The 23877-nt window shown below is 33.9% G+C and overlaps 4 protein-coding genes across 4 annotated transcripts; 2 read left to right on the top strand and 2 right to left on the bottom strand.

Annotated features, from left to right (window-relative positions):
* The first annotated feature begins 21 nt into the window (after window positions 1-21).
* On the top strand, window positions 22-6551 carry Fcp1 (RNA polymerase II subunit A C-terminal domain phosphatase Fcp1). Its single transcript, XM_089704814.1, has 12 exons — window positions 22-247; window positions 522-669; window positions 855-992; window positions 1386-1636; window positions 1873-2015; window positions 2346-2667; window positions 3246-3478; window positions 3876-4018; window positions 4881-5036; window positions 5593-5729; window positions 5890-5933; window positions 6371-6551. The coding sequence occupies exons 1-12, from the start codon at window positions 30-32 to the stop codon at window positions 6499-6501; spliced, it is 2064 nt and encodes a 687-aa protein (XP_089560940.1). The 5' UTR covers window positions 22-29; the 3' UTR covers window positions 6502-6551.
* Window positions 6552-9372: 2821 nt separating this feature from the next.
* Window positions 9373-10097, bottom strand: mRpS17 (mitochondrial ribosomal protein S17). Its single transcript, XM_089704923.1, has 2 exons — window positions 9863-10097; window positions 9373-9791 (listed from the first exon to the last, which is right to left on the bottom strand). Exons 1-2 carry the CDS (start codon window positions 9986-9988, stop codon window positions 9432-9434), a joined length of 486 nt encoding a protein of 161 aa, XP_089561049.1. The 5' UTR covers window positions 9989-10097; the 3' UTR covers window positions 9373-9431.
* A 446-nt stretch (window positions 10098-10543) lies between these two features.
* On the bottom strand, window positions 10544-12086 carry Pex11ab (peroxisomal biogenesis factor 11ab). The gene is made up of 4 exons (XM_089704735.1): window positions 11907-12086; window positions 11560-11649; window positions 11342-11457; window positions 10544-11261 (listed from the first exon to the last, which is right to left on the bottom strand). The coding sequence occupies exons 2-4, from the start codon at window positions 11613-11615 to the stop codon at window positions 10717-10719; spliced, it is 717 nt and encodes a 238-aa protein (XP_089560861.1). The 5' UTR covers window positions 11616-11649; window positions 11907-12086; the 3' UTR covers window positions 10544-10716.
* A 296-nt stretch (window positions 12087-12382) lies between these two features.
* On the top strand, window positions 12383-17942 carry nito (RNA-binding protein spenito). Its single transcript, XM_089704813.1, has 2 exons — window positions 12383-12587; window positions 15297-17942. Exon 2 carries the CDS (start codon window positions 15323-15325, stop codon window positions 17567-17569), a length of 2247 nt encoding a protein of 748 aa, XP_089560939.1. The 5' UTR covers window positions 12383-12587; window positions 15297-15322; the 3' UTR covers window positions 17570-17942.
* Window positions 17943-23877: the final 5935 nt, after the last annotated feature.

The raw sequence follows: 23877 nt of genomic DNA on the forward strand, positions 1-23877 counted from the left end.
TTACTGCATGTGCGTAATTTCCGTTCAAAATGGCGGATAAAACTATGTCTATTTCTGTTCCATGTGAAAAGCCTATAAAAGTAGAAAAATGGAAAGTTAAACAAGGCGCTTTTGTATCCCAAGGACAGATATTATTTTTATACAGTGATTCGTCGGGCAATAATACTGGATTTAAGAAGTTCAAAGCCTTACGCGCTGGTACTATCGTATCCATCAAGGTGAAAGAAGGAGACATTGCAGAGCCTGGGTAAGTGACGTCAGAGTTAATTAATAGTTGTTGTTTCTAGGTTATTTTAAGATAAACAATTATTATTTCTATGATTAAAGGACAAATAAGATGTACGAATTATTAAGTACTAAATCTAAACTTTTTACCGAAACTAAATGTAAAACTCTACTAACTTTTTTTGTGTTTTTGTCTTAGGAAAACCTTGCGCGCCAAATCTAACTTTGAACAAAGTGCCGATTTTTAGTCAGTATTTATATTTAACACTGTTTATAAATTAAAACTGTATTTACAGAGGATGCCTAGCCGATCTGGAAGAATGCCGTCATCCTACTGTTATGAAAGATATGTGTGCAGAGTGCGGTGCGGATTTACGCGCCGAAGAACGGCAAAAACAGGACGTCGCAGTTGTCCCTATGGTTCATTCTGTACCTGAATTAAAGGTAAATATTGAAATAGTACTGAAATTGTTGTTGAATAAATGAGGACTTAGTAAATTTTTTGAAATACATACCTATATAAGTTTTGTTTAGTTGTGAAACATTAATTCATTTCAGTTGCTCTTTAACAGTAAGTACAGTAGATAGTAGTTATGTATGTATAATGTGGATTTTTTAAATAATTTCAGGTGTCAGAAGAACTGGCTCGGAAATTAGGCAGGGAAGATGCTGATCGCTTACTGAAAGATAAGAAGTTGGTGCTACTTGTAGATCTAGATCAGACCCTTGTACATACAACAAATGATGATATTCCACCCAATGTTAAGGTAGCTTTTTATTTAATATTTAATACTAAAAAAGAAAGAAATGTGACATTTAAATCCTGTATGTTTTTCCATCCTCAAAGAACCTCAACTTAATAAATAATCTCCTGTTATTACTTATCTACTCACTTTTATTACATAACATTCTCTTATAATGATCATTGTTATCAGATTTAATTATATGTATACTAGAGGTCCGCCCCGGCTTCGCCCGTGGTACATATTTCGCAATAAAAGGTAGCCTATGTCCTTTCTCGGGTATCAAAATATCTCCATACCAAATTTCATGAAAATTGGTTCAGTAGTTTAGGCGTGATTGAGTAACAGACAGACAGAGTTACTTTCGCATTTATAATATTAGTATGGATTTACTACTTGTTCATCTATAATTTTCAGGGTGTGCTGCACTTCTTTTTAAGAGGCCCTGGTAGTCCAGGAAGATGGTGTCACACAAGACTCAGGCCAAGAACACAAGAATTTTTGGAATCTGCTTCAAAGAACTATGAATTGCATGTTTGTACATTTGGCGCGAGGCAATATGCACATGCTGTCACTGAATTGTTGGATCCTGAGAAAAAATATTTCTCTCATAGGATACTATCTAGGGATGAGTGCTTTGATGCTAGAACAAAATCTGCTAATTTAAAGTAAGTTTGTTGCATTTTTAATTTTGTTTTAGAAAGAACTTTATCATGCAATTAAATGTACCTATTTATTATAATTCATTATCAATAATACTACATTTTTTTAAATCAGTTTATGTCATTAAAAATATGATACATCCTATTTTCGAAATAGGATTTTTAATGACATAAACTGATTTAAAGGAATAAATTACTCATTTTCCTATAGATTACAAGTTTCTTATTATTATAAATTTCAGGGCGCTCTTTCCATGTGGTGATAACATGGTGTGCATAATTGACGACAGAGAGGATGTATGGAAACACGCTGCAAATTTAATTCATGTGAGACCATACTCATTCTTTCAGTCCACTGGTGATATAAATGCTCCTCCACCTTTAAGTATGTATTTTTTGGAATTATCCATACTAATATTATAAATGCGAAAGTAACTCTGTCTGTCTGTCTGTTACTCAATCATGCCTTAACTACTGAACCAATTTGCATGAAATTTGGTATAGAAATATTTCGATACCCGAGAAAGGACATAGGATAGGTTTTATCCCAGAAATCCCACGGGAACGGGAACTATGCGGGTTTTTCTTTGACTGCGCGGGCGATACCGCAGGTGGAAAGCTAATTAGAAATAGATTTGGTGAATAAAATCTTTTAAATTAATATTTTGTTTGGTCAAAGTAGTCATAAATAGTAATATTTTGTTCATTTTTTCAGTTGAAGAAAAAGCAAAGCCCAATAATGTTAAGAATGGCTCTCTAATACCTCAATTGCCAACATTGGAAGCAGAACCTGAAAAGCAAGAAGCCATCAATAATGTCAAAGAAAATTCTGAAAATAATGACACAAATTCCAAGATTGCTGATAAAGAGGTAAAAGAAGAAAAAAAGGAAGTTAATGATAAAGCAGAAAATAATGAAAATGCACCAGTAACAGAGGCGGTGCCTCAATGGATTGAAACTTTAGATGGGCAGATAGAAATAGAAGATGCCGATGATTACTTAATATATTTAGAGGATATATTGAAAAGGATACATAAGTAAGTAATTTTATATAGCTCTATAATGTTATCAAATTTTTTGCTATCTCCACTTATCAAGGTCCTTTTTATTTATTTCAATAAAATATTTAATCAGTCTTATACTTTATAGCTATATAAATTCATAACCTTGTAAAAATGTACAATTATTAGTTCTTATTGGATTCAGATACAAGTTACATAAAAATGTATTTATGTAACTTCACTTACAAATCCATAAAATAAATGTTCTGCTGAAGACTTCCCTTATTCAAGTTTTTTTAGGAAGACAGATACGAGAACAACAACTGTACAAATAAATTTTAAAAACATCCATTTCCTTAAATGAACAATACTTATCTACACTAATATTATAAAGAGGAAAACCTTGTTTGTTTGATTGTAATGAATAGGCTCATAAACTACTGGACCGATTTTAAAAATTCTTTCACCATTCGAAAGCTACGTTATCCACGAGTAACATAGGCTAGGTTTTATCCCGGAAATCCCACGGGAACGGGAACTATGCGGGTTTTTCCTTGACTGCGCGGGCGAAGCCGCAGGCGGAAAGCTAGTATTATATAAAATTTCATTTTCAGACATTTCTACGATATGTACGAGAAAATGGATCATCAAATACCTGATTTGAAATTTATCATTCCTGAAGTTAAAAGTAAAGTGTTAGCTGGTACGAGTTTAGTGTTTAGCGGTTTAGTACCCACACATCAGAGGCTAGAGACATCTAGGGCTTACTTGGTCGCAAGAAGTTTGGGGGCCGAAGTAACACAGGATTTTACTGAGAAAACAACACATTTAGTTGCGGTTAGATCAGGTAAATAACATTTTTTACCAGCGGTTCAATTTATATATATTTTTCTTATCACTACATAGTATAAAACAATGTCGCTTTCTCTGTCCCTATGTCCCTTTGTATGCTTAAATCTTTAAAACTACGCAACGGATTTTGATGCGGTTTTTTTTAATAGATAGTGATTCAAGAGGAAGGATTTAGTATATAATTTATTAGGTTTTAGACAAAGCGGGCGAAGCCGCGGGCGGTAAGCTAGTAAGTAGTAAGCTTATATTAGATAATTTACAGCTACCTATCTATTTTGGTAAAATATCATGTTTATAAAATAAAATAACTACAAAGGCCATATAATTATAAAGCATTTCTTTTCCTTTATTTTGTAACCAATTTACAAATATAATTTTTTATTTAAACCCAGGTACAGCCAAAGTGAATGCCAGTCGTAGAATGGGGGAAGGAAAAACAAAAGTGCATGTAGTAACACCAGAGTGGCTTTGGACCTGTGCTGAAAGATGGGAAAGGGTTGAAGAAAGATTATACCCACTGCAAAGGGGAGGACAGGTGTGATATATGTTTAATTTTCTATACAGTAAATAATTGTAATTTATTTATTTATAGCCTTTATTGCCAATATTACAGGTTACATTTTTACTTATTAACTAAAATTAAATTAAATAGTTGTAATTATAATTACATTCCATTATATCTATAAAACTAGCTGTGCTCCGCGGTTTCACCCGCATTGCTCCGCTCCTGTTGGTCTTAGCGATGATATATAGCCTATAGCCTTCCTTGATAAATGGGCTATCTAACACCAATTTTTCAAATTGGGCCAGTAGTTCCTGAGATTAGCGCGTTCAAACAAACAAACTCTCCAGCTTTATATTATTAGTATTGATTTAATTAAAACATAACATCGGTCCTATTAAGAAAAATGTTTACTTTTGCCATATTATGCTCAAACATCGAGTAATATCCACAACTTATAAAGTTTGCATTTACACTTCAACTATGTTCCATTATACATGCTGTTCATCCCCTTTTTTCATTGAGATAATATTACTACGTATGGAGGAGACACCATGAACAAAATCTGTGCGCCATTTTTTTGCTCTAACTAAGTTTTAAAAATTATTATCTAGTTAGGTACTTACCGATGAAAGTTATTCCTTTGCACTTTTCCGTATTATTTGTATTATTTGTGCAATATCGTAACACACACGAAGGCATATTTGATGCGTTTCACTTTAAAACAAATAAAAAATGAGCGTGCAGTTACGCGATATGGCGTATGTTAAGCGGAACATAAGTGATGTAGGCGGTGTCGTCTCCAAATGTGATATACATTTGGAGACGACACTTTGCCTTTCAATGCCTTTTTTTATATATTTTCGAAGCTTGTATAAATAACACCCTCCAACAGAGCAGCGCGCGGCGGCCGCCCGCGCACTGCAGCAGCCCGCCGCCCGCCCCGCCCGTACCCGCGCTGCGCAAGCGCACACCCTCCGGCCGCTTCATGGACACGCTCAACCCGCTGCTGTCCTTCTCTAGCGACGACATCGCGGACATGGACCGGGAGGTAGGGGTTAATGTATACATAACTAGCGGTCCGCCCCGGCTTCGCCCGTGGTACATATTTACGTTTTCTCTACGTAAGAACTCTTTCTCCTCATACTTCAAGGAATATAATAAAAAAGAATTAACGAAATCAGTTCAGCCGTTCTCAAGTTATGCGCTTACCAACACATTTTGGGATTCATTTTTATATTATAAGACTAGCTGCGCCCCGCGGTTTCAATCGCGTGGATCCGCTCCTGTTGGTCTTAGCGTGATGATATATATATATAGCCTATAGCCTTCCTCGGTAAATGGGCTATCTAACACCCAAATAATTTTTCTAATCGGACCAATAGTTCCTGAGATTAGCGCGTACAAACAACCTCTTCAGCTTTATAATATCCATAATATAGTTTCTCATATTAGGATGATGAGGAAAGATTTTTATTTTGATAGGTAAATAAAAATAATAAATTCATAACATGCTATTTAAAAAATATTGTTTCTTTATTAGAAAGCTACGTCTTTATGGAGCAACATAAGCATTATAAAATATATGTTTCCTTGTTTCCTTTTAGGTGGAGGATATCTTTAATGAATCAGACGAAAGTTCATCGGATGATGAGAAAAAGCCGCAGGATGAAGATGATGATGAAGAAAATCTTTCAGAGGATAGATTACTAGCACTTGAAACTGCTAATAACTCTCAAGAAAGGTATGATAAGATATTATAATAATAAACACTCACATTTCTGTTGTTTTAAATTATTTCTAAAATATGAAAACAAAATTAATTTTAAAAGCTGATCAGCTATTTTTCGCACTTTATGTTTAGATTGTTTCATATTTTTTATATTATTTTGATTTGTTTGCAGGTTGCAAGAAAAAGACGAAGATAACTCTAGTGATTCAGATACAGGTATGCACTGCTAACATATATTATGAATCATAGCAAAATATTTTTTTCTACTTTACAACATTTTTTATGTAACATAAGTTTTTTTACTTAGCCTCTGTAGAAAATGTTTCCTGTTTTTTCTTATATCGTGGTTCTATAGAATTTTTATTTAACCTATTGTTTAGCCTCTGCAGAAATCTATACTTAATATTATAAAGCTGAAGAGTTTGTTTGTTTGAACGCGCTAATATCAGGAACTACTGGTCCGATTTGAATAATTCTTTCGGTGTTAGATAGCCCATTTATTGAGGAAGGCTATAGGCTATATATCATCACGCTAAGACCAACAGGAGCGGAGCAATGCGGGTGAACCCGTGAGGCACAGCTAGTATAAAATATATTTAGTCTTATGTCATGATCACATCATTTTTATTAAACTTAATAATTTTTTAATTCAGATGCTGCGCCACGGAAACGACCACGACCATCAACACCTCCATCTGACGATGACATACCTCCCGACGATGATGATAGTTCATGGAACCTCATGGGAGCTGCTTTAGAAAGAGAATTTTTAGCGCAGGACTGATACCAGCATTATGATATAGAAATTTTGTTTATTAAATTTGTTTTTTTTAATGTGTTGTTTTATTTTATCCTTTTTTATTGTCTAGTTCTTAATTGATGAATGGTGTCCCTTCGTCCAGCATACTCACCATGGAATCCTGATATTTCATGAATGTCAAAAAACTGTTCTGAAATAGTGCTAAATAGTGCCCAAAGGAAAAAAATAGTGCTCTTGTACTTGCGAAGTTATAGCCATAGTTCGATGAGTATGCTGGACGAAGGTTTCGCCCAGCATACTCACCTCCGTCCGGAGAATCTGTATACGCTTCAAACATAATTCATACTTCAAAAAATAGTTCCCAAATAGTGCCAAACGGTTCCCAAAAAGAAAAAACAGTGCTCGAATAACTTCGGAGTTATAGGCTTCGTTCAGTGAGTATGCTGGGCGTAGGTTCTACGCCCAGCATACTCACCTCAGTGCGCGAATATCGAACGAGCTATAGGTATAATTTACGTCTCAAAAAATTGTGCTTGAAATAGTGCCCAATATCAGTCCAATTTTTGCTTGACTTTTGACTTAGAAAACCATTAAATTTTAATGTAAACTTCTACATACTAACGTAAAATGGGGTACAGTCGTCGTCACATGTTTTTGGACAAAAATATTAAACTTTCTAATTGTAGACTTCATGTTATTGGAAATAATTATGGTATTTTCTCATATGTCAAAAACTTTCGATTAAATGCATTATTATATATTTTATAAATAATAATAAATGAATGAAACTTTAAGCGTAAATGAAGTCTATTACTTCATTGCATTGTGTGTTTGTCTGAATAAAAACAGTCATTTGCAGCCAATAAAATTAATATCTTGAAAAATTGTAAAAAGGAAATTATACAGTTTCTTTTTGTATATATGTTGCAGGCAAAACTTATAACCAGTCAAAACTAGTACTGTGACATAGTTATACAAATTTTTAAAACTCTTTCCAATAGTTTCATCAATGAAAGGTTTAGCAATAAAAAATATTTTTAATTACTTACGTTATTTATTACTATTTAAAGGGCCAAAGTAATCAGAATTCTAGTTAACTAGTTCACAGCTTTTGTTAACATTCATAATATAATCAATGTAAATGGAAAAAAATTGTAGTTTTAATATTGTATATAATATACTGTATATAAAAAAATGTTTAGCCAAATATTGGTAAAACTTTCTAAAATATAACACGTAGGTACTTGTACTTTGTTTTACTGCTACAACGTTTTAATCACAATAAAATTATCTTACAAATAAGTATAAATTGAGCAATCACAGTTTATAATCACGTTTTTTTTATTAATATTAAATACCCTATAGTAATTACAAATTAACAATCACAGTTTATAATCACAACCCACTATGTAGTCAAACTCAAAAGCCGGCGTTATTATAATGATGTGCGACGAAGTAAACAAACAAAGAAACTGAGAAGCGCTTGTTCGTTTCGATTGCTTTGTGACACAAAATGGACCCTTATCACCTTCAAAATACAGATCAGTCTTGTCTAATAATCGTAAGATGTTAGGGCAGCGCCATCTAGTATTTAAACATAAACATATTCATTTGCGTCGCGGGCGCCGCGCCGCGCGTCGTAAGCCCCATACCTATTGACCGTACGTGCATCCATTACTGCCACACTATATTGAACTTTATCACATGAGGAATACAGGTCAATTCCGTAAACGTTGTGGTACCGTCCTTGATCCGGAAAATGATTATTTTGAATAATTTTGTCAGTTGTAATGTAAGCATTAATAACAGCAACTTTATTTTTCATGCATGATTTACTTCATTTGATATCTTAATCCTTCAAGCGCCGTGATCTAGACAAAATATATAAAATCATTGTTCCTAGCTACCGGGGTCCCATGCGACACGTGAAGGCTTAATCATATTATTATAAAGTATTATTAAAATAATGTGTAATTAATAATATTGCGATTCTAAAGTAAATACTCCCTTACATAGACAATTAATAATTTACACAAGACAAAAATTGTTAGAAAGAAAGTTAATAATATTGTATTCGACTGTACTCAATGTAATGTATGTAGAAGTTTACAATCAAATTTAATGGTTTTCTAGGTCAAAAGTCAAGCAAAAATTGGACTGATATTGGGCACTATTTCAAGCACAATTTTTTGAGACGTAAATTGTACCTATAGCTCGTTCGATATTCGCGCACTGAGGTGAGTATGCTGGGCGTAGAACCTACGCCCAGCATACTCACTGAACGAAGCCTGTAACTCCGAAGTTATTCGAGCACTGTTTTTTCTTTTTGGGCACCGTTTGGCACTATTTGGGAACTATTTTTTGAAGTATGAATTATGTTTGAAGCGTATACAGATTCTCCGGACGGAGGTGAGTATGCTGGGCGAAACCTTCGTCCAGCATACTCATCGAACTATGGCTATAACTTCGCAAGTACAAGAGCACTATTTTTTTCCTTTGGGCACTATTTAGCACTATTTCAGAACAGTTTTTTGACATTCATGAAATATCAGGATTCCATGGTGAGTATGCTGGACGAAGGGACACGATGAATGTGGTAAAGGAAAATAAAGATTCATTAACATGTAGTTCATACCAAATTTAGTAATGGAAAATATAAGAATGTCCTTGTTTCAATTTCTGATATAGATGGGAGAATAGAAAGATACTTGTTGACAAAATTTTTATAAAATAAACATTATAAAGTAGACTTTTCAATAATAGTTAGATCATTAGATGTATATCAGTTACAGATTATTTCCTACTCAATAGTTCTTTCAAATTGAGAATTAATTCACTTTCCTAGATGTTAACACCGAAAATACAATGGGACAGTTTAAATAACAATAAAATTAATTGTATTCTAAGCTTATATTTACACTACCTATAAATTACATAATATTAAAATCTTAGATCTAAACTGCATAAGGATCATTCTCATCAAAAACATGGAACTTTGTATATGTGGGTTTTGATGTAAAATCTTTCTTTCCATCTTGCCAACCTCTGGGAGGTGCTTTATCGTAATCAAATGCAGAATCGAGTTTACCATACAGCTCTGCTTGTCTATCAATATCTTCACGATAATATGCTTTCGCAACTTTCTTTCCACTTATGGGATCTGTGACATCACCAAACGGATGCACTACTTCTTTTACTTCATGTGTTATTAATTTAGTCATTTTTTGTGGTAATGCTTGGATCAAAACTATGTCCCCAGTCTTGCACATTTTATTTGGATCATGGCAATAGTAGAATTCATCTTTCCTGAAATACTGAAGGTAATAGTTAGAGAATCTTTATAAATTGCAAGCAATGTAAAAATACCCAGAGCTTGTATACATACCATTAATAAATTTTCGTCCAATTCTAACCTCTTCAAACGAATTTTTGTTGCATTTTGTTTCACCGTAGGTACACATTGTCCAAGCAAAAGAAACTTTTTCGCAGCGTCTTTAATTTTATGCGCCATTGTACCGAATTTTTAATTATTCCTTTTTGCTATAGTTATTAATTATTTTAATAATTATTGCAAATTGAAATACAATTTTGGGAATTGGAGCCGTCCTTTGACAGATTAAAATTTGACAACTTTTTTTGACAATACAGACAATGATTGCCATAACCAAGGCCACAGAATAAAAAGAAATGTGTTGTTTTTCCCCGAATTTAAACTCAAAAACTTTTCAATTCCGTCGAAAATAAGTCTATTCATATGTTGTTAATTGAATAAAAATATGTAAGCGATTATTTATGATTTTACTGCATGCATCTTTTGAATTTTTCAAGCTTTAATAGCTCAACTTGATTCATTGTTCATAATTATTTTTTCTTAATTCGTTTATCCATTGTTCTGGTATAAACTTGGATAGAGATTAGACTACTCTAAATGGTATAAAAATTGTATAATCTCAAAAGTTTATCTAATAATTATTTTTTTACTGGCTTGTATTTAATCTATCAACTATATTACCATCCTAGCTTGAAAATGTAGGTAAGTTCAAATCTAAGTTTTAAATAAAACACATTTCATGTACAAATCCCCATTTAATGCACCTTTATTAACTTCTCCTTGTTATCACATAACAATAAACATTATAATTTATTTTGATGATTATCATACACCACTAATTCCCATATAATATACCACCATACATAAGGTTACATAGAACAGCATAATATAATGCTATAACAAGCACTTCACGCAGGCACTAATTTTGTTATAGGTTTTACTAAAGTTATTAATGCAGCAAGTGACGATAAAGTTCCCAGTGTACCAATAGCACTAGGGCTTAACTTTGTAAACCCTAATGCAGTTAACGGTATAAAAATATCACAAGAATTCTTTAATGTGTCTATGAAAATATCTTTATGACAGCAAAGAACAGCAGACAAATGTTTCATACTGACGTGTAAATCAAAATTCTTTACTGAACCTGCAATGAGGTTTGTGGGCCTAAGGAATGTTGTTCTATTCAATTCTAGAACATGTAAGATTTCATAGAAATCACGAGCTAAATTGGCAATAATTGATATCAACCAAAATTTGTTTGCAGTGCGATTCCAGTTGTCAGAATCTGTTTTAAGAAAACCACTTTTTGTCAACCACACAACATGATCTGCATAGAGAAATAATGCATGAGCAATTTTACTTATAGTTAATGATATTCTTAAAAATGGATCTTCTATGTTGAGCGAGTTCAATGCTGTATAGCATATGTCAACACATCTTCCAAGTCTTAAAACTGAAAAAAAAAATAACAAATAAAATGATATCAGATAATGTGGTTAATGAAATTGTATAAAATAAAAAAAATATACAAACCTTTCCTAAATGAGCTTAAATTACTTTCCAAGCTCTTTATTCTGTCAATGGAGTATTTATTTGCATTTCTCCTTTCTAATTGATGCCAGACCAGTCGACTTGCATATTGAATTAACCTTGAATATAAAAAAAAACACAGCTAAATTCTAGAATGCATAGAGATTGATAAAAAGGCGATTTTATGGCTTATTTATAAAAATACACAATTTATCACTGACCTGGCAAGTTTATCTCTCCCATTGGACTGATTATTTATTTTTATGACAATGTCCATTATGAAAATATCATAAATAGATTTACAACATGATCTGGAACAGATTAATACAAATAACAATACAAAACGCATACATTTAAATCCAGAATAATACATAAGGAAAATCACCTTCAAAAACAACTGATTAAAGTACTACGATTACTTGAATAATAGGATAATTCAAACTAATAAAACCATCGATTTTTGAATAAGTATCAATTCGTTTAATTGCTTTTGGAATGAAACATTAAGTAAACAGGAAGATGAAAGCATAAAATTTTGTGTTCAACTAAAAGGTAGCAATGTACTTACACGTTGTATTTATTAATGTTAAGTTTCAAATAAACTTGACTGAGATCTATATATGATTGGTGAACTCATATAATAAGACAAGAAGACTATTAAATCGATGGAAATATTATAATTTAATAATTATTAATTTTAGACAGTAAACATACTCTAACATACTATAATGGATCATGGATGATAGATCTCTGACACTGACAGCTGACTTTGTCTGCTGTCAATCCCAGACTATAATAAAATTATCTCATAGACATCTTATTTATGAAGTCTCATGTGCATATATATATATATATATATATATATATATATATATATATATATATATATATATTATATATCTTTTAAATTCTTATTTAAATCACTACAAATGAATGAAAATCGTAATATTTTCTTAAAAAGTTTTAAAGTTTTAATAAAATATTTATACTGGTAGCCCAGTTACTTACTCTATGGCAGTTGGCACCGGCACTTGACCTCGATCGAAGTGGCGATCTTGAAGAGGTGATGCATCAAGCAGCCATTTTGAAATCAAACTTTCGATGTGAAACAGGAATTCAATGCTCTGTTGATCGTGGTATTTGTGCGAGTTCGTTTAATTTTTTTGTTTTCTTAGTTTAGCGACTATTTAGTGTGGCGGTGGAGTTTTGTGACCTTTGAAAGTGATATCGGTCCTTTATTTGTTTTGTGGTAAGACTTTAGACTATACTGACTTGATAAAGTGAGGCGTTAAATTTTTCTGGAACAAGACGACATTTTGAAGTGACGTGGGCTAAACTGTACATTATAGGGCGTGGAGTTGAGAGTCGTAATTTTTTTTGTGGTTAGCTATTGACCTATGGAACCTAAATCTGAAATTTCACAGCGCGAAAACTTTTTGTTTTTGAGTCACGAATTTTTGAAAATCGGAAAATTTTACTCCATTTTATCTTTGAAACGCGAACTTACTGTTATGACAGTGTCAAATTGACCTACAGCGATTGTCAAACGCGTTTCATTTCAGGTAAAACATTTCTATCTAACAAAAAAAATATTATAAATTAAATTTTATTTATGAAATTTGTATATTTTTTAACAACAACATTAAAAATAATTATTATTAAGTATAGTTTTTGTAAAATAGATTAAATAAAATAAAATTATTAATATTCGCAATTTATAATTTAACAAAAATATTAATCGAAGTGTCTAGTCGTCCGCTAAACGGATGAATAAAATAAATTAGTCGTCCGATTACCGGATGAATAAAATAATTTAATCGTCCGATTATTCGGATTACTAGATAACCTTTTAACACTAAAGCTAGTTGGGTTGGACTAAAGCAAAGGGGGCGCAGGACTTTTGATGGAGTTGGTGTCATTTTAACACCTATTTATTATTGTTTTATCGTAAAGATAACGCTAATATAAGCATGTTTTATAGGAACAACTTTTCTCTAAAATCAAAAATGGCGGAGATATTCACCCTCAATTCGTTAGGTTAGGTTTAGGTTAGGTTAGCCTTTAGGTTAGGTTAGGTTAGGTTTCTTAAAAAAAAACTACACAGAAATAGGAGCCCCGCGAAGCGGGGCTCCGTCGACGCGCAAAAAAAAATCAAGTTAGGTTAGGTTAGCCGTTAGGTTAGGTTAGGTTAGGTTTCTTAAAAAAAAAAACTACACAGAAATAGGAGCCCCGCGAAGCGGGGCTCCGTCGACGCGCAAAAAAAATCTAGTTTAGGTTAGGTTAGGTTAGGTTTCTTTAAAAAAAAAACTACACAGAAATAGGAGCCCCGCGAAGCGGGGCTCCGTCGACGCGCAAAAAAAAATACCTACGTGTGCCCTCCTCCCCCCACAAAAAACCTATAATACGTGCGGCAGTTCTCTAAAGAAACCCCGATAACCTAACTATATAGATAAATAGATGTTATCGGACGATTAAATTATTTTATTCATCCGGTAATCGGACGACTAATTTATTTTATTCATCCGTTTAGCGGACGACTAGCGCTGTCCAATATTAATTGTACGCTTTGTACCGTGGAACAAAACAATAACGACGTCATTTTCAGTTACCGTTCGTTTGCTGCCTTTCAGTCGAGATCGTTTCGTGCGTACTCCTGTTAAGCCCTAAAACTGTACAAAACTATTAAACTTTTACTTTTAGCATACAAATAGGTAGCGAGGAGCGAAGCGACGAGCGTGTTAGGTTAACATTTGAACTGCCGCACGAGCCGAGCGAGCGAAGCGAGCGTGCCGCGGCAACGGCCGGCGAGTGCCAGAAGCGACTTTAGGGCGATTCCCACTCAAACAAAAAAAAAAACTACAGGTCATACTAATGTCTATTACATTAAATCTGTCATATTTCAAATCAAAGAGCTAATGCAATATTACTAGTATTGAAAACTATTATTGTAAAGTAATAATTAATATTAATTGCTTCAGATCAATGTGGAACTGGAAAAAAATACCTAAAGCAAAGGGGGCGCAGGACTTAGAAAATTTTTGATGGAGTTGGTATCATTATAACACCTATTTATTATTGTTTTATCGTAAAGATTACGCTAATAAAAGCATGTTTTGTTGGGGCAACTTTTCTCTAAACTTGATAATTACCAAGATACATGACGGATTGTAAAATGTAAATTTTTTCAATGATGGAATATTATGTATTCAATATTAAGCTGCGAAAGTCCGAATCTAGCTAAAAAACGTTACGCTAAAATAAGCATTGCATTATCATAAGACTTGCCACAGAACCGAAGCTGTCAACCCCGAATTCCACGTGGTCTTGTCTGCCCTACCCCTAGAGTGTATGTAAAAAGCCGGAGGCGCGGAGGGAGAGCAGCCCTCGCCCGCCGTGACAAAGCTCGGGAGCCGTGCGGAGCGGAGCGGCTGAGGCTGGTCGCCGAAGGCGACCAATAAGCTGAAGCTGCGAAGTGGAGTACGGGCGACCGTGCTTTGTCACGCAAGGGCGGAAGGGCTGCACTTCCCGTAGCGCCGGAGCTAAGGCAGTGTCTGAGACAATATAAAAAAGACATGAGGAGATAGGGAAAGGGTTAGGTTAGGTTTTATCATCAATCTTTGAGGGCGAATATCTCGGCCATTTTTTATTTTGGAGAAAAAGTTTTTTTTATAAAACATGCTTATTTTAGCGTTTTGAATAAAAATTATGTATTTTATGATACCTATACAATTTTCACTTTAGATCAAAAATTTTCTAAGTCCTTACTTTGCGCCCCCTTTGCTTTAGGCGGACCAAAACTTAATTTGTAAATATCTCGAAAACTATTAATTTTCGCGCCCCCCCCTTTACAGGGGAAGTTCCTAGTACCCACCCCCCCTCTCTCCACCCCCCACTACCCCCAAATTCCACGCCCTATAATGTACAGTTTTACCGTGACGTGTAATGTTGTGCATTTCAGATAGTGGTTCATCGTACTGAGCTTTCATGATCGGCTTACCGCGTAGCGATAGAGATAGAGATCGTATAACGGTGAAAATTCGCAATATGAAGAGGAGTTCGTCTAGGGACAGTATGCCGCGATCGAAAAGGACGCGTAGTAGCATAGGGAGGTATGACGATAGTTCAGATGAGCGTGCTACACCAGAAAGAGTGAGAAGGCGAGTTCGTTCGCCGAGTCCCCGCGGTCGGTACATGTCTCCTCATCGAGATGATTACGTTAGGTCTCGCGAAGTCAGAGAGGAATCTGTGCGACCGTATTATAAGGTTCTTTGCGTCAGTGCTCTACATCCGAAAGCTTCTGACGAAATTGTAAAAGATACTCTTTATAGAGAGTATAAGAAATTTGGTGACTTTAGTATTAAAATTTCCCATGAATTAGATGAAAGGGTTGCTTATGTTTGCTTCCGAAGTGCAGAAGATGCTAGGGATGCTAAGCATGCTAAACCCAGAATCATTTTATATGATAAGGTTGCTATTGTTGACCCTGTGTACGAACCTGTCCGATCAGAGTATAGAAGTAGACCACGAAGTATAACTCCACCTGACTATGATCGTCCTTACTCTTATGCATGGTCGCCTGTACCTGAGAGACGCAGACCACCACCTGAAGATAGAGCATATGGTATTCCTCCAGCAGTTCCTCCGCACCATAGGGACTTCAGACCCCCAATGCATGAATATCCAATGGCAGGTCCTCACGGTCCCCCAATGCACCACCGTCCACCCATGCACCATCCTCCACACCCACATTACATGCCAAGGCCATATATGCCCAGACCTCATCACCCACCATTTGAGAAAGTAGAGAACAAAAAAGATAAATTTCCCAATTATTTACATCACGTCCAACCTGAAGATGATCCCTTGGCCACTCGAACCTTATTTGCAGGTAATTTGGAAATCAACATATCAGATGAAGAATTACGTCGTATTTTTGGTCGTTATGGAATTGTTGAAGACATCGATATTAAGAGGCCACCACCAGGAACAGGAAATGCATTTGCATTCGTTCGTTATCAAACATTGGATATGGCACACAGAGCAAAGGTAGAGCTGTCAGGGCAGTATATTGGTAAATTCCAGTGTAAGATTGGATATGGTAAAGCTACTCCTACAACTCGAGTTTGGGTAGGAGGTCTTGGCCCATGGACTTCAGTTGCACAACTAGAAAGAGAATTTGATAGATTTGGCGCAATCAAAAAAATTGAATATGCTAAAGGTGAACCCCATGCTTACATATTGTATGATTCAATTGACGCAGCACAAGCTGCTGTAAAAGAAATGAGAGGTTTTCCATTAGGAGGACCAGACAGGCGGCTAAGAATTGATTTTGCAGATGTTGGCACTGGAGGGCCTTACAGACCAAAACCATATGTACCACCAGTTGGTGAAGACGGTCGCCCTGTTGAGGGATATGAGGGTTATGAGGGAACATGGGATGACAGCTATGGTTATGGTGGTTCTTATAGAGGTAGAGGAGGCCATCGTGGGCGTGGTCGAGGAATGTATCGCGGTGTATATCACGGAACAGGTGATTATCGCGATGAGGAATGGCGAAGAGCGCCAGAAGGTGAATATGAAGGTCGCATTCGTCGCTCTGGTTCGCGAGAGCCGGGAGTAGACCGTTCACGTTCCAGATCACTACGTCGCCGATCCCCAGACAGTGATTCAGATGGTTCACCTCGAAGAAGCGGTGGAATGCTATCCTCAGCACGAACACTCCCTGAAGTTGTGCGCAAAGCAACCACTATTTGGAATGGGGCATTAATTCTGAAAAATTCTCTATTCCCTACTAAATTTCATCTCACTGATGGTGATTCAGAAATAATTGACAGCCTCATGAAGGATGAAGATGGCAAGAATCAACTAAGAATTACACAGAGGCTAAGATTGGATCAACCAAAGTTGGATGATGTACAGAAGAGAATTGCTACATCCAGTTCCCATGCAATTTTCCTGGGCGTGGCAGGTTCAACGGCATCCATATCAAACGATGATGCCAGCATACAAACCAGGCCTATGCGCAATTTGGTCTCATACTTGAAACAAAAAGAAGCTGCAGGAGTAATATCTCTTTTGAATAAAGAAACAGAGGCAACTGGAGTGTTGTACTCGTTCCCACCATGTGAATTTTCTACAGAATTATTAAAGAGGACTTGCCATAACTTGACAGAGGAAAGCCTCAAAGAGGACCATTTGGTTATTGTGGTGGTGAGGGGAGGGTCTGCATAAATTTACGTCATGATTTATTAACTTAGACATTTATGCATTAGTTTAAGTTTCTTTCTAAAGTTTTAATGAAATAGTAAACAAATCGTTTTTATTATATAACTTGTGACGTGTAGTGCTGCTTTATTGTGATGTGTTTGTAAAAGAAATTGTGAAGGTTAAATATTTTTTGATTGTGAAAGTGCTGTGATCGTCACAGTTTAATGTGTAAGCAATAATTATCGCAAGATATAATATATTTATAATTTAGTTTTGCTAGAGTATTTTTGAAACATACTTGTGTATTTAAGGAACAAACTTGAGTTATAGTGTAATAATCAGTGTATGTCAGGTGATGTGTAGTGTGTGTGAACACAAATAGATAATATTAAACAAAGTTGTTGTTTTTTTGTACCTTGTGAGATGTGATACTAAGTGCAGTTTAGTTAAGTGCCTTTAGTGAGCAGGTGTTGTTCAATTATTACAGAATTGACATTGGGCTTGATATTGATTTGGAAGAAATTTTTATTTAAAGTGCATAGTGATTTAGTTTGTGTTTAGTGCAGCCCAATGGGAGATAAATAAATAAAACAGTGGTTGTAGTGGGTGAAGTATTGCTGAGTAAGTAATTATATGTGATATAGGGTTTGGAATCACGTAATAGAACATTTTTTCAGCTTTTTCTATAAAACTGAAAGTTAAAATGAATAGTGATTTTCCGAAACTGTTTTTGTTTGTTCTGTAATTTACAGTAACTGAAGTTCTTTTATAATTTAATAATTTGACTATCATTGATTTTAAACAAATACAATTATATTTATTGCATAGTTAGAAATACCTTAAAAATTGAAATATTTTTAATTAACAAAAATACATTATTTTAACCTACAATCCGTTCCAGTTCCGTTCCATTCAACGAATTATGTAAGTATTTTGGTAAGTATATTACAAAATGACTGATGATTTTTACAGTAGTAGAGCACATTAATAATTATATAAAATTCAAATTGGACTATGTCCATAAACTTGATTTATTACATCCAAATTTAAAGTTAATGAAACTAAAATTTGTATGGCTTCATACTTCATAGCCTTAAAGGTTATGTATACCTATTGTGATCTCATAAGTCATATACCTTTATCATATAAGCAAGATTTAATACCTAGTGATATCTATTTGAATACAAAAAAAATAACAAACAGGTTGCACACAACATTAAAATGCAGTGTTTCCAACTGTACACCTTTGCTCCTGGCAAAATTTCAATAGCAGAAAATAATCAAATGGCATTGCATTGTAGTCACATTTAATTCAGGCTTAAAGTCTTTATTATAAAAGTCATATATTATTATAAAAACTAAGTTTTCCTATTTCCAATAATTATGGAGTTTTGTGCTAGATACCTACCTACGTACATTAAAAAAAAAACAAGTTATAAACTATGTAAGTATGTACTTTTTTTTGTAGGAGTACTTAGGGTTAATTTTACACAAATAACATTTATTTGTTTTTTCAGTGAAGTCGTCGCAGGAAATTGCTGGTGATATGCTTTTGGATAAGTGTTCAATAATTCATAATTATGTGAAAAATAAATGAGTTAAAGTAATGTCTTGGTCTTTACTTAACATCTCTCTTCACTTAACTCCGCCAACCGTTACAGCAGTTTTTCTTATTCTTAAAAGCATGTTTATTAGTAAATTAATACCTACTTATTAGGGGAATTTTGCAAATTATACATTTCTAATGTAGGTACCTAGAGAATCTGAACCTGGTTTATGTAATAGGTTATCTAAGCTATAGCTTAATACCTATGTTAAAAAAACAATACATCTTGTATTTAAATTTCATTATGAATACCTACACATAACCAGGCACCTAATATCTTAAGATCATTTAATTTTAAATTATATTTCATAGGAACAACTTTGCTTGTTTTTATTTGCAATTTTATCATAGTTGAATAACGTTAGTGTGTTGTTAAAAAATGTTTTTCGGTTATCTTGTAGTTAAATCGGTTTTATGTTTAAATTATTATTCCAATTAAAATACCTATTAATTAGTTTCTAAAAATGATGGCATATTGAGTCGCATTATTTCAATTTTTTGTTATAGCTGAGTGCTGCAAAATTATGTTGACAATTATTTTTCCTAGGTAGAATGTGCCATGAAAGAAGTCCCACGGCGAAGGTAGGAACTAAATTTGGCAGATCGTTTTTATCACAGAACAGTAATTTTATTTTTCACTTCATGGCAAGAGGTGTAAAAACATTACTGTTCTGCGGGTGTGAGAGATCCTCGGAGAGATCGGTAGATTTTTTTTATTTCAATACCATTGAGATGAACATGGACATTTTGTAGAAAAAGATTACGAGTTGCCTTTCTAAGTACCTTTTGATGAAACGAAGTACCTATTACATTTTAAAACAAATGGAATAGGAAATTAACACGTGTGCGTTACCCAGGCAAAATGTTTTGCTTTAGAGAGATGAGACTTAAACAAATAATTAGTGTATCATGAGGAGCAATTTGTTTACTAATAGCAAAATTTGTTTGAATTGTAGTTTTTAAGTTATTTAAGAAAAACAAATTTTGCTGGAGTAACGTTTGAAACGTTACCCAGGCAAAATCGTCTTTCAAAAATTAGTTTCAGCACGGAACCAAATACATGAATAGATAGCTTTTGTTGAGTAGTAAATGTTTATAAATAGCAAAATTTGTGTGTGGTATAGTTCTTTAGTTATTTAAGATTTTGCTGCGGTAACGTTTTGGGATTTCCCAGATCTCGAAAACGGCTCAACGCAGAAGTTTGAAAAAATACCAATAAAAGACCTTAATTTGTTTAAATTTGTTTAATCATTAGTTTTTGATTTGGTTGACGTAAACCAATGTAATTAAATGGTTTCAAAAATCAGAAGAAGCGGGTTTACATGTAAACCAATACACTTATAACCAAATAAACAGCTGTAAAAAATACCCGTGGTTCGACGCTTGTTTACAGCAGACATTTTAGATTTCATACTTTACACGTTAAGAAGATAAAAACAAATTTGATTTATTTTAGACTGGTCGTACTTTAGCGATCGAATACGCAGTTCCCATAACATTAAGAAACATGGCATACTTTAAACAAATTAAAATGATTCATGAAAATTCTTTCCTGTTAATTTCAGCCTTGAATTACGGCTCTAATGAAAGTTATCTCAAAAACAAGAATATGTCAGCAATTCTCTAATAAGCCGACCAAATTGAAAAGGTCACGTAAAAGCGACTGCACCGTACGTACGGGTAATCTTCGCAAATTAGCAGCTTGGTAACCGATGTTTTGTACAGTTAAGCAGAAAAACGTTATTCGTGAAGCCGATTTTTTAATATTTTTTAAGTGCAGTACCATATTACACAATTTTTACTAGTTAATAAAAGTGTAATATCATAGTGTATAATTTATAGTGTGATTTAAAACAATACAAACATATATACATGTAGCTATATTTTTAGTACTTAATTTGTTGTTTCTGTTAAACCAAATGTTTTATTTTGATACCACAACGCAAAGCCACGCTAAAAACGTTTTAACGTTCTTGATGCTAGTCAGAGCAGCGCGCATCGCTGTGTGCAATGCAACGCAACAGCTATATGCCTTGTCTTACTTACTCTTTAGCTGTGAGTAGTTGAGTACGCTCTATCTATGGGTACGCTAGCTCCGACCGAACCAATGAAACAATCAGTCGTGAACCAAGTGTTTTGGAGAGAAGTGCTTGTGGTTTATGTGTGTGTGTACGACGACGTCTTTGAACGATGTGAGTATTAAATGTTTTTATTTTACAGTACAGTTGTGTTTCAGTATGAAGTAAAAATAATTAAAAATCATTAAAAAATAAACGATTTATTTTCAAAATTAAAATAAATTAAAATATTCAAGTTAGACCATAGGAAACGTTATAGGCAAGCCGATAATACATATTTTGTAAAAAAAAACATTAAATGTGCTTTGCACATTACACACACAACGCCGACTCAATTCCAACTCAAGTCACACTGTGGTATTGAAATATGAGCTTTATGTCGTGTTACTTAGAGTGGATATTTCAACATTAAGTTAAAAGAAGGTTACGACGCTTTGACAATGATTGGTTCACGGGTTATCCACCTGTGGCAGTCACATGTAATGTTAAAATATTCACTCTAAGTAACACGTAACAAAACTCAAAAATGTTGATGCTAAGGCAAAGCAATACATATAATTTGTATGAGACTGATTTTTTAAATAAAAATAATGAATCTTAACCATTTTATTATTTTAACTAACCTGACCAGAAAACTTTTGTATTCAACTGTACTAACAAAACATCTATATTATCCTGTTCATTTCAGATGGTTGCGCTTATGTATGGTGCGGTCGCTTTTATGTGACCTTTTCAATTTGGTCGGCTCATTAGAGAATTGCTGACATAATCTTGTTTTTGAGATAACTTTCATTAGAGCCGTAATTCAAAGCTGCAATTAACAGGAAAGAATTTTCAGGAATCATTTTAATTTGTTTAAAGTATGCCATGTTTCTTAATGTTATGGGAACTGCGTATTTGATCGCTAAAGTACGACCAGTCTAAAATAAATCAAATTTGTTTTTATCTTCTTAATGTGTAAAGTATGAAATCTAATATTTCTGATGTAAACAAGCGTCGAACCACGGGTATTTTTTACAGCTGTTTATTTGGTTATAAGTGTATTGGTTTACTTGCAAACCCGTTTCTTCTGATTTTTGAAACCATTTAATTACATTGGGTTACGTCAACCAAATCAAAAACTAATGATTAAACAAATTTAAACAAATTGAGGTCTTTTATTGGTATTTTTTTCAAACTTCTGCGTTGAGCCGTTTTCGAGATCTGGGAAATCCCAAAACGTTACCGCAGCAAAATCTTAAATAACTAAAGAACTATACCACACACAAATTTTGCTATTTATAAACATTTACTACGCAACAAAAGCTATCTATTCATGTATTTGGTTCCGTGCTGAAACTAATTTTTGAAAGACGATTTTGCCTGGGTAACGTTTCAAACGTTACTCCAGCAAAATTTGTTTTTCTTAAATAACTTAAAAACTACAATTCAAACAAATTTTGCTATTAGTAAACAAATTGCTCCTCATGATACACTAATTATTTGTTTAAGTCTCATCTCTCTAAAGCAAAACATTTTGCCTGGGTAACGCACACAATTAACACACCATCACAATATGTTTTCGGCATAGTGGTGGAAGCTTACGCATGAAGTTTTAGTACATTTTAAATGCTCAAGCTACCCCTACTACACTAAGATATTGTCAAGTTACGTGCCGGCTATAACTGGAATATATACTTTTATATATCTTTTTAAATTACCTAAAATCTGGCGGCATTTAAATTCAATAATACCTACTGGCAACATTATTTTAAGCACCGACAGAACCTGACAGAACTGCATCTTCAAGACTTCTTTCGTGGCACAGATCTAGCACTAGTTTCGTGGAGCATAAGTACTCTGCTCTATGTTTATTTGTCAAACGTGCCTTCGTTTGACAAATAAACGTTGCAGTATGAATGTCAATATGAAAACTACGTCTACCTTCATTTAGCGCACATATTCAAGATTAAGTTCAAGATAATAAAATGAAGTCTGAAGGTATAATTTATTACATTATTCTTTAGATTCGTTACTATAATTTCGTATGTAATGTTACCACCTACCAACAGAAACATACAGAAACATAAAATAAAAGTTGAGATTATTTATAAATTATTATAGATGGAAAAGATACTGAAATTGAAAGTCGAAACAAAGCCTATTTAACAGCGTTGAAGAGAGTTCATCGTGAGTCCATCAGTAAGAGTGTTATTCCTGCAGAAATGCTGCCGCCGAGAGAAAGACATCGCAACAAAGAGCAGAAGGAGCAACCATTTGTGTTAGATTTTATTTTTCAATTAATAAAAAAATAATAGTTAAGATGGGTAGGTAAGGTAAATAATAAATATCGGCAGTTATCTATATGTAGTTTTTTCGAAATAATCAAAGTTAATTCAAATTGTGTTAAAAAATAAATATAAGTATGGATGAAAGTACTGTAAACATTGAAAAAAATGTTAATGAAATAATCAAAATCCAAATTATTTAAAATAACCGTAAATATTTTTCAACCAATTATTCTGTATAACACTTTGAGGTTATTGAGGGTTATTGCTAAATGCTAACTCTATGAATATTATTTTTTTCAACACTGAACTTAGCGCAACCTGCTGGTGCGTTTTGCGCCACTGAGTCGCATTAAGCTCTGTAATTGGAAAACAGCCATA

Source organism: Colias philodice, chromosome 16, assembly GCF_061535455.1.
Source record: "Colias philodice isolate Cphi_HAF_F1 chromosome 16, ilColPhil1 Martin Lab GWU primary, whole genome shotgun sequence".
Taxonomy (NCBI): Eukaryota; Metazoa; Arthropoda; class Insecta; order Lepidoptera; family Pieridae; genus Colias; species Colias philodice.

Excerpts from the sequence above, each read along its gene's own strand:
- nito (XM_089704813.1), top strand. The coding sequence starts at position 15,323 with ATGATCGGCTTACCGCGTAGCGATAGAGATAGAGATCGTATAACGGTG.
- Fcp1 (XM_089704814.1), top strand. The coding sequence starts at position 30 with ATGGCGGATAAAACTATGTCTATTTCTGTTCCATGTGAAAAGCCTATA. Across the intron at positions 4,019-4,880 it reads CACTGCAAAGGGGAGGACAG|AGCAGCGCGCGGCGGCCGCC; the intron begins GTGTGATATATG and ends ACCCTCCAACAG. Across the intron at positions 5,037-5,592 it reads TCGCGGACATGGACCGGGAG|GTGGAGGATATCTTTAATGA; the intron begins GTAGGGGTTAAT and ends GTTTCCTTTTAG.
- Pex11ab (XM_089704735.1), bottom strand. The coding sequence starts at position 11,615 with ATGGACATTGTCATAAAAATAAATAATCAGTCCAATGGGAGAGATAAA. Across the intron at positions 11,458-11,559 it reads GGGAGAGATAAACTTGCCAG|GTTAATTCAATATGCAAGTC; the intron begins GTCAGTGATAAA and ends TTTATATTCAAG. Across the intron at positions 11,262-11,341 it reads TTTAAGCTCATTTAGGAAAG|TTTTAAGACTTGGAAGATGT; the intron begins GTTTGTATATTT and ends TTTTTTTTTCAG.
- mRpS17 (XM_089704923.1), bottom strand. The coding sequence starts at position 9,988 with ATGGCGCATAAAATTAAAGACGCTGCGAAAAAGTTTCTTTTGCTTGGA. Across the intron at positions 9,792-9,862 it reads TGGACGAAAATTTATTAATG|TATTTCAGGAAAGATGAATT; the intron begins GTATGTATACAA and ends TATTACCTTCAG.